The 10,096-nt window shown below is 45.0% G+C and overlaps 1 protein-coding gene across 1 annotated transcript; it reads left to right on the top strand.

Moving 5' to 3' along the window:
* Positions 1–307: 307 nt before the first annotated feature.
* Positions 308–7,082, top strand: metrnla (meteorin like, glial cell differentiation regulator a). The gene is made up of 4 exons (XM_054607867.1): positions 308–681; positions 2,407–2,795; positions 5,979–6,038; positions 6,190–7,082. The coding sequence occupies exons 1-4, from the start codon at positions 584–586 to the stop codon at positions 6,501–6,503; spliced, it is 861 nt and encodes a 286-aa protein (XP_054463842.1). The 5' UTR covers positions 308–583; the 3' UTR covers positions 6,504–7,082.
* The last annotated feature ends 3,014 nt before the right edge of the window (positions 7,083–10,096 follow it).

Here is a 10,096-nt window from a genome sequence, read left to right as displayed (position 1 = left end):
TTTTAATGATCATTTGTATGTTTTTTTCTTATACTCTGTTGATAATTAGGTTCAAATCTGTATGGCATATTTTATTTTTAATCTACAACTATAAAGATTGTCACATATTTATGTTTCAGGAATTACTTCATAAAATAACAAAAATAACACCGTTTTTTTTGCTACCATTCTTAACAGAGTAACTCAATGGTGTTTTTAAAATAAAAACACTAAACCCACTTCAATGTTACACAAGTATCCTTTTATACTGCGAAGCTGGGAGATCGGAGCCTCAGCGAAGCACCCTGAAGGCATCATATGTGATTAAACTACTGCGAATGGGCTGTGACGTAGAGAGCAATCAGGGCTCCAGTCGAAGTTGAGCTCGCTCCGCACTTTTCCTGTCAGCACTGGACCGAGTTTGGATCACAACCTCCGTAACTCCTTCAGAACCCTCCCGAGGAGTCAGAGCAGATACCCCGAGTGGGGGAAACAGCACCGAGCGGGACCGGGGCCACATGGACGCGCCATGTAGCTGCAGACACGGCGGTGGACTTCTTCGTGGTTTCGCTCAAGAAGAGGCGAAGTGAGCTGCGAGATAAACATGCTCAGCCCGACGCCGGCCTCCCTGCTGCCTCTTCTCCTGCTCTGTCGGATTTCTTTCTGCCAATATTCAAGCGACCAGTGCAGCTGGAAGGGCAGGTGAGGTTTTTTTTTTTTACCGTCCTGTTTTATTAAATGCAAAATGTTGTGGAAAGACATTGTTGTAATAAAGAAAGTGAATGAGCTGGAATGACTGTGACCGAAACTGAGACCGCGATGATGTGAAATCAGGCATTCGTACTTCATGATTACTGAATAGAAATATAAACTATAGAACAAATGTCTCCTCTATGTTCAAAAAGGAAATTAACTATATGACGTGAAAGGGAATTAAAAGTGTTTTACAGACGCGTGAGTTTCGGTCTGGGTGCTGCGGAATTTATGAATGACTATGACGACGTTATTTAATCAGGACAAGATATGACTCCCAGATATATATATATATATATATATATATTTATATATTTTTATTTTTTTTAAAAAAAAAAAAACACTTTCTATTATGAACTTGGAAGTCTACATTTTTTTGCTGAATTATACATTTTTGAAATCTTACTTATGTTGGAGTTCATGCTTTTTTTCTTCTCTCAGTACTGAAATAGTCCCTGGATTACATGCTCAGATCTCCCAAGATCTTTTAAGTATCTTGGTTTATAACCAATTTCCAAAAACCTCAGGCAGCATATACTGGAAAATTCAACCTCCCATCAAACATCTGCTGAAATCTGTTTTGCCCTTGAAAAGGCTGCGCCTCAAATAATGTGGTTTCGTTTTTCATCCTCCAGTCAGGATGGGTAGGCGATATGCAGCACTTTGAGCCCTTAACCGGTGATCTGTTGTTCATTAGTGTTACTCTTGCCCAATCTCCTTTAATTGCATGCAGAAGTGATGAAGTTAGAGAGTACTTAATTAGAGGCGTGCTGAGGAGAGCCTGGTTATGGGGCTTCAGCTGCATATGCTCAGCATGTGCCGTGGGTTACTTCAGATCTGTGGCAAATTAGAATTTCAGCATCTCATTTTCAGGAAACTGGGCGTTTCTCCCCCAGAGTCAAACCACTAGCTTGGCATGCTCCTGCTGGTGGACTGCTGATGGCTTCCTGCCTCTGGCTTTGCCACAGAACGACTGACAGACTGACTGACTGGAGTTTTCAAACCCTGACCAGGCATTAAGTTCTGGAGGGAGTCATTCGGTCACGCTGGCGCCAGAGTCCGAAGTGCTGCCCGGACAAGTCTCTTCCAGTCTCTTTGGTGGCTTGAAAGCAAGGGGAGGGTTCGGTGCGTGACCTGCATTTGCACTTGCATGCAGCAGGCCCGGCTACTGTTGCTGCCGTTGTCTGCCCAGAAGCCCCTGTGTCCCTCCATTCATCCATTTCTGCCTCCAAACTCTTCCCAAAGGCAGCATGCCAGTGGTGCGTTTTGCCAAAGCTCTGGGAGGAACAATGCGGTATGGGGGGGGGGGAGGGGAGTGTGTGTTGGAGCTGAGGTCGATGTGGCTGCTCCGGCTCGTGACTGGTCACGCAGCCAGTCTTGCGCACGGACGACCATAATGCCTCAGGAGGAATGTGGTCTAATGTCCTTCCAGCCTGCCAGGGGTTCTTCACCTTGATCAGATAACTCGGGCTATAAATAACCAGAAAATCATTTTCTGATTATTCCCTTTTATGAAAATTGAGTTTGATAAACACATCTCCACAAAGAAAGCTTTCACATTCTTTGGTTGCTGTGATTGTACACTATTTTAGAAATTGTTGACATTGCCCACCACTTTGAGATTTGAGTTGTTGATGTCTGCTGACATTTTCCCCCTTTTTCTTCTTCTTCCAGTGGTCTGACTCACGAAGGCCACGCCAGGGATGTGGAGCAGGTGTATTTGCGTTGCTCCCAGGGCTCCCTGGAGTGGCTCTATCCCACGGGGGCGATCATCGTCAACCTCCGACCCAACACGGTCTCCCCCGCCGCCGCCCGCCTCTCCGTCTGCATCAAACCCTCAGCAGAATCCAGCGGCACCAACGTCTACCTGGACCGTAACGGCAAGCTGCGGTTACTGCTGCGGGATCAGGACCAAGCTCAGGGCAAGGTGCAGTGCTTCAGTATCCAGGAGGGGGCTCTCTTCATCGAGGCCGTCACGCACACGGACATCAGCCGGAGGATCACGGCCTTCCAGTACGAGCTGGTCAGCGACAGGCTGGGGCCGGAGGCACGCTTAGTGGGAGGTAAGAGACATCCCTATTATGATGCTTTCACTGCTCAATGTTGGTGGTAAACCTGTGGATATGTGTATTTCATCCAGCCATTTTCAAGGTCTGCAGACTTGCTTTTCATTAATTCCCTCAAAGTCTGGGTTCCTTTGTGCTTTGTCCCCGTGCTGTTCACTAAATGCAGCCATCTACTGGTGGAAACTTTTATTCAGTTGGACCCTAATGGTAGGAAACTAAACATTTGATCCAGCAAACTGCTATTACTGAAGCCAAAGTCAATTGCTCTGCTAGCATTGTCTGCACATTTTGGTTATTATTGGGATAATATATTTATTGTCAAAATCACTGCTGTGATTAACAAGACATCAAAGTCTTTAGGGACCTTTTTTAAGGTTTTAACGTTCATATTTCAGCTTGTTTCACAGCCGCCCATGCTTGATTTGATTTTAGCTGTAATTGTTTTCTTTGTGTGTGTGGAGAGGCACAGCCAAACGGGGGGCCTCCACTGGAAAAATAACCTTCTATTTTCACGCTGAGTACCTGCGAAACCTGCACAGTTTCAAGCCGCGCAACAGTGCGAGCAACTGTGTTTTTTCTTCCCCCCCCAACTAAAGCAAAATATGAGCAGTATCAGGCCAACATCTGTTTTTACGGCTCTCTGGGTTCACATCTCCACATCCTGCGTCATTATCTGGCACAGCAGGGAGAGAGAACGAGGGCGAGAGAGGGTTAAATGTAGAGAGCAGTGAGCGTGGAGTTGGTTTGGCCACATTAGGGTGCTCTGCTCCGCTCTGCAGTATAATCTGGTTGTGTGATGTGGCCTGAGATAGCACTGGGATGATTCACAAAGACAGCGGTCTCGTGTCATCTGAAGCCTGGGCCGGTGGATTGATTGCTGCCTCGCCTCTTCTCATCTTCTTTTTTTTTTCTGTCTCTTCCATCTTTCCTCTTCTCTGTGACACGCTGTGCTGGGATTGAGTTGCTCACCGTCAAGCTTGGAATGTGTCTCCAACCAGATGTTTGGAGGACCTTCTAGGAGCATAAAAGCTTATTCCCCCCTCCCACCCCTTCTTTTCTTGCTGTCACTCCCTCTGCCTCCCTTTCAGCTCACTTAAATTATTCCTTTTCTTCCTGACTATTTCCTACTTCCTTCATTTCTTTCTTGTCTGTTTATCATTCTCGTAGTTTTCCTTTTTCATTCCTCTCCCCTTCATATATCTTCCCTCTCCCGACTGTTTGAAGTGGTTTTCGTCTGTTCTGACTGGCATCGGCGAGTTGTGCTCCATTTACAGAGGAATGCATCATGGCCCAGATGTTGCAGGGACACTAGATGGTGCCCCTCCACCCTCCGCCCTCCACCCCCTCCTCTTTACCGCTCATCCCATCCCTCATCCCTCTCTGCTCCTGTGAAGTGGTGCTGATCAGAGTGGCGCTGCATGTCCACGGGCCATAGAAAGCGAGATGCTGACTCTGCTCTCGGTCCATTCCTGTGGTTCTGTTTCATGTCTGACATGTGAGCCTTGCTCGGCTCTGCTTTGCTTTGGAGGGAAGAAAAAAAACATGCCTGGGTTTAGGCCTCGGCTTTTGGGCTGCTCTATCCTAATGCTATGGCAGCACGCAGACTCACTTCAAAGGGGTCTTTCGCTCTCTGCTCTGGGCTCTGGGCGAGGTCGGCCGCTCTGAAGTCTCCCGGCTTTCCAGCTGTTCTTAAGCCGTCCGAGCTTGTGGCCGTTTGACCTCTGATCCCTCTGGTGATGCAGCAGCGCCTCGCGTTGCTACACAAGCTGACCCAAGACATGCTCACCCCTCACCCCGAAACGCTCAGCTTCAGACCAGCCAGCTAAAAATAAGCTCCAGCTGCTAAAGATGACGGAGGGAGCACATCTCTGGTTAGGGACTTAATTCAGAGTATTGGTCCTCATATTTTTCTCCAGAATGCATCATTCATATACACATTCATTTTTTTCAAAAGTCACAAGACTAAGGTAAACTGGGGTGGTCTCCAGGGCACCAAAAAGATCCACCTGAGTTAGCAGCTTTTCAATAACACCCACTTCTGCCCCACCCCTCAGCTCATTGCTGACTCGACACCCCCTCCCTCGACCCCCACTCCTCCTCCTCCTCCCCCCCCACCTGCCCCTGTGTGCCAATCTGCCTCAAAGGAAAACCACGGCAGATCTAGGGCTAATAAAGGCGTTCTGCTAAGGCCAGCCGCAGGACCACCTGAGTCAACTAATCATTGACTTGATTGCTCTAATTTAGGGCCCTTTCTCCTGCCATAAAACACTCTGGAGGCGGGCAGTCTGTTTTTGCTGCTCTACAGCCTCCAGCCAAAGGTAAAATGTAGCCTGTAGGCTTCTAAAGTACTGCCTATTTCACTTTTTTAGACCCAATTATTTGCCCTTAAGTTATGAGAGCAGGTCTTATCCTGGCTTGCCTTTTATTGTTCAAGATAAGATATGTTAATGTGGGTGGTTTCAAACCTTCCTATCTGCCTCCTCTCTGAAGTGATTTCACTTTTAAGGTTTTTTTTAAAGAAAAAAAAAAAGAAAAAGGTTTATTGTTGAGAGAGGGCTCACTGTTTCAGTCCCAGCAGGCCTGCTGAAGTGCTAACATTGCTCAGGTCAGAGATGAAGCCTTTTTCCTTGTGTCTGTGCTCTCCTCACCCTTTTCATCTGGTCCTTGTTTGTCATGGAGCTTCATGGGCTCTTGTGTGGCGGGGAAGCTGACCGAACAGCCCCCATGAGTTTTAAACACTCAGCATTTTTGTTGATAAACTTGTTGTTTTTTTTTACCACCGGCAGCATGGCCACCTCTAAAGACAAGAAGCTCATGACAGCTGAATCCTTTTCTGCCATCTTTGTATATAAATAATCATCTCTGGGGAGTGTGTGTGTGTGTGTGTGTGTGTGTGTGTGTGTGTGTGTGTGTGTGTGTGTGTGTGTGTGTGTGTGTGTGTGTGTGTGTGTGTGTGTGTGTGTGTGTGTGTGTGTGTGTGTGTGTGTGTGACATTATCCTACATGGCTGGCCCACAGTTGTGTGTTTGTCTAAGTGGAACTTAACTGGAACGTTGTGGGCCTGTTGAAGATTTTTATCATGCAGCAAGACTCTGAGTGCCAAAAACATTGTGGACGTTTCCTGTTCCTGTTTGTGGTGCTCTACCAAACTCACCCGTCTTCCCTTTCTGTTTTTATTCAGCACCCTGTCAGCCCTGCAGCGACGCTGAGATGCTTCTAGCCGTCTGCACCAATGACTTCGGTAAGGCAAAACTCATTTTGGGAGATGTATATAGGCGTCCTGCTGCTGTATGGTGTGCATACATGTCCAGTAAAAAAACCAAAAACCTGTGTAGCATGAAACATGGCCAGTACCAGAACCTGAATCTTGTCTTTCTACTTGGTGTTTTCAGTGGCTCTGGGTAGCATTAAGAAGGTGGAGTTGGAGGAGGAGCACTCGTCTGTCACTGTGGAGCTCAGCCGCCTCTACAGACAGAAAACCCAGGTCTTTTTATCCGGGGGTGTGAGGGTACGGAGGTGGACTGGCCAGATCAAGATGCCCCTGCAGTGTGGGGTGAGGTCTGGGGAGGGTGAGTTCCTCTTCACCGGGACAGTGCGGTTTGGGGAGGCCTGGATGGGATGCGCCCCGCGCTACAAAGACTTCCTGCGGTTGTATGGCGAGGCGGAGCAGCAGGGGACCAACCCCTGTCATGTGGACACGGACTAAGTGTGTTACCTGCCCTCGCTTTGAACTAAGACTAAGTCCTCACTGGGTGGGGAGGAGAGCTGACCCTAGAGTTCATACTAAGGAGAGGAAGAGGCTGACAGACTGGCCCAGTGGCAGATTCTCTCTCCTCTCCTGCTGTCTTGTGATTCTGTGGAGACAAAGACTGTAGCTCCTGAATGTTGCCAAGCAGCATGCTGGACGGACTTGGCTCTCAAAGTCAAACGTGATGCAAACGTGGAATGTGTTCGGACTGCTTTTCTTCGCGGACGAGTAACTCCCAGGATTTAAATGTAGCAAACCCCCATTTGGTCTTTATTTGTATAAAATGTGAATGAACATTGTATATTTTGACGCTCTGCGTGCTTTGTAAAAAAAAAAAGAAAAAAAAAAGCTTGATGTACAGTTTTGAAGTTATTACTTATGAAAGAAATGTATAAAGTGAAAGCCTGTTATTTTTATTTTGTTTAAAAAAATGATTCGCAATTTTAATGCCTGAATTCATGTGGTTTTTTTCAGGCTGTACAATTGTAGAAAAACAAACCAAAAAAAAAAAGCAAAAACTTTTTTGCCATTGAGAATAAAAGCTTTTATTCCCTGGATGAGTGTTAATGTCTTTGGTGTTTACATATAAAATGAATAATTGATTAAATCTGCATCGGGTAAATACTATAAATCAACAGAAAACTTATCAGCAAATATTTAGTTTGATTAATTGAATTAAGCCTTTTTTTGAACAAGAAAAATGCTTTTCTCTGTTTTGTATCATAGTAACCTTCATTTTTTTTGGCTGTTGGCTGGACATAACTATATTTGAAGACCTAGGCTGTATGTATGTGTGATACTTACTTTTTTGGACTTTTCAGTCCAAACAATCGATTCATTAGGAAAATAATTGGCAGACTACCCACAATGAAATAGTTGTAGCTCTAATCGTAAGTATTTTACATTTGGCCGCAGATGGACATGGGGGGTAATTTCAGATCAGAAAATATTTTCATTGGTGCTAACGGTTATTTTTCTTCCCCTATATTCTCTATTGGAATAAAGCCTCACTCATATGATGTGCATTAGCCTCCTTTCCAGGATTCACCTCAGCCTTGAGCTGGGACCGTCTGCCAGGGGTACAGAGATTGATATCAGAGAGTTGGAGTGGATTCCTCTGCGTTGGTTCCTGTGGTGATGGGGGTGGCCGTGTGTCAAGGTCAATGTGAAAGGCCTCTTTGTTCCAGCGCAGCAGCCCGGTATGAGAGAGGACTGAAGACAGACCTGAATACAGCACTGTTACTGGGCACGCAGCAGAAAGCAGCACTCTCCAACCACAATCCAAATTTTGATTGGCATGTGCAGTCCTGCTCCGGCTCCCTGTTTAAATGAAGGCTTTACATTTTCATCACTTCAAATCAAACATGAGGAACAAATCAGGAGCAGAGGAGGTTATTGGAGCTCTTAGCTGTGCTGCCAGACCAGATGCAAACCTGCGAGCCAGGCCAGTTGAGAAGACATCCAGTTCATGGTTAAGGCCCTTTTTGTCTGCCTTTTCACTTAAAACGGAAATGCACCTAGAATGTCTTTCAATAAGTTGCCCCACATAGACAATTGCTTTTCCAGACAGCCCTATACATTGAATTGAATGTCTGAATTCCAGCTGAAAGCCAGCGGTCCCTGAATCGCTCACTGGGAAATGCAAACAGAGTTTCTATGGTTACGATGCCTTACTGTGAACCTTCTTGCTCTGGCTTTAAGACCAGGAGCAGAGGAGGAGGAGGAGGAGGAAGAGGGAGTGGAGGGTCATTGGGCATAACTTGGCTGGTGTGTTCTTTGCTGGTCCTGTCCTGGTTGTCAGACCTCCCTTTCTCCTTCTTCTGTTACCAGCAGCTGCTGGTAGCAGATACTCAAAGTATTCATGTGTTTTCACTGCAACATAATCAATATCTACTTTACTGACCAAAGTGTTAATGTGCTCTGTAATCCAGTGCGTCAGCTGCAGCATTTATCTTCTAGCTCTCATAATATTTCCGCTGGAGTGGTTAATTGATCAATCAATAATATTCTGATAATCAATTGCCAAAATAATGAGTAATATTAATGATTATAAAATAATAATAATCTTCAAGCAAAATCGACATCCAGCTTCTCAAATTTGAATGACGTGATGCTTTGTCCTTTGAAAACTATGATGTTAATTTTTCACTGTTTTCTGATGTGTACTACCTATTGGCAATAATGCTACTCTCTTTCTGGGTTTAACTTATTTGATAAGCAGGTCTAGGGTAAAAGATAAAATGATAATATTAAAAAAAGATTTTAGAGAATGTTTCTATAATTCCATTAGATTTTCTTCTAAATGATTTGGCTATAGTGTCACTGGGTGTAGCTGGTTCAATTAATCTGACTAATCTGTTATAAATGCACACGCAGTTGTTAGCGACTTTATGGGCGAGGTCAGATTTCTTTGTCATAGTTAAGAAGGACCAGTTTAAACCAGACGTGAATATGAGGAGCCTTTTGTGCCGTTAGTGTGATTCAGCCAGAAGTCACTGCGTGGTCATCTCGTGGGTGGAATTAAAAAAAGAGGAAGAAAAAAAAGCTCTGTTGAAAGCTACAGCCAATGGCAAAGTGCACAGTGACTTAGCAGAAAGAAGAGCAGTCAAGTTCAACGGCAGGAGGTCCCCAGAAGTGAGAAGAGGCCAGCAAGCTCAGTGTAGTGGCTAATATTTTATGCCGTCTTTGGGAAGTGCTGGAATTTGGGGAATGTGTTGACTTCACACACGCGTGCACAGTTTTCCTCAGTGCCGCTGCCTTGATTAGCTGGAATCAATAGAGTCTCTGTGTTTTTTTTGTGTGTGTGTTGGTGTGTATGCCTGCACTGTGCGCGTGGCCCTAACCCCAGCACACATAAACACACCGCCCCAGCAGCGAAATAGCCGCCACCCACACTGAGCCACGACTGACTTTGCAGCTGCAGTCCGAACACCTCCGATCTGACACAATGCGGCCCTGACACCCTCACATGCTCACATTTCAGGGTTAAAATCTTACTTTTTCATCACAATAATCATGTGCATTATTACTTATTTTCTTATGATGTTATTTGTTTTAACTAATCTCTTCGTTTTAGCAGGGTACCCTCGACCCTCGTTTGTTCGTCAGATGTTAGGGAGACCATGGGAGACAAAAATTGCTGGATGATTTCTGATTTATTTAAATTTCCCTGGTTAATTAAGTCCAGTTACACAAAGAGAAAAAAGACAGCCACTTTTATAGGGGTCATCTCTATGTTCCCAGAGTTCAATGTTCCTAGGGTGTTCTTGATATAAACTAACATTGTAAGAGACTAGAAAATACTTTCTTCACAGTTCAAATTGCAAACAAAGGAAGTGAGTTGAATGTTTCCATCAAAGTTAGAATGGTAAAATTCCTATCCACGGTGGACATATTAGTACTAAAGAAAGGTTTCAAGCAATAAAACATAATTAAAATATAAGCTGTAGATAAGTGATTTCAACATTTGACCTAGAGAAACAAACATAGTTGAGAACATAAAACCCTTTGAAAGGTCTTGATGATTTGCCATATTAAGCTCGGGAAACACC

The sequence above is a fragment of the Anoplopoma fimbria genome, chromosome 11 (assembly GCF_027596085.1).
Source record: "Anoplopoma fimbria isolate UVic2021 breed Golden Eagle Sablefish chromosome 11, Afim_UVic_2022, whole genome shotgun sequence".
Classification (NCBI taxonomy): domain Eukaryota; kingdom Metazoa; phylum Chordata; class Actinopteri; order Perciformes; family Anoplopomatidae; genus Anoplopoma; species Anoplopoma fimbria.
This window is presented reverse-complemented; position numbering and strand designations above follow the sequence as displayed.

Coding starts and splice junctions, on each gene's coding strand:
- metrnla (XM_054607867.1), top strand. CDS start 584: ATGCTCAGCCCGACGCCGGCCTCCCTGCTGCCTCTTCTCCTGCTCTGT. Junction 682..2,406: donor CAGTGCAGCTGGAAGGGCAG/GTGAGGTTTTTT, acceptor TTCTTCTTCCAG/TGGTCTGACTCACGAAGGCC. Junction 2,796..5,978: donor GGAGGCACGCTTAGTGGGAG/GTAAGAGACATC, acceptor GTTTTTATTCAG/CACCCTGTCAGCCCTGCAGC.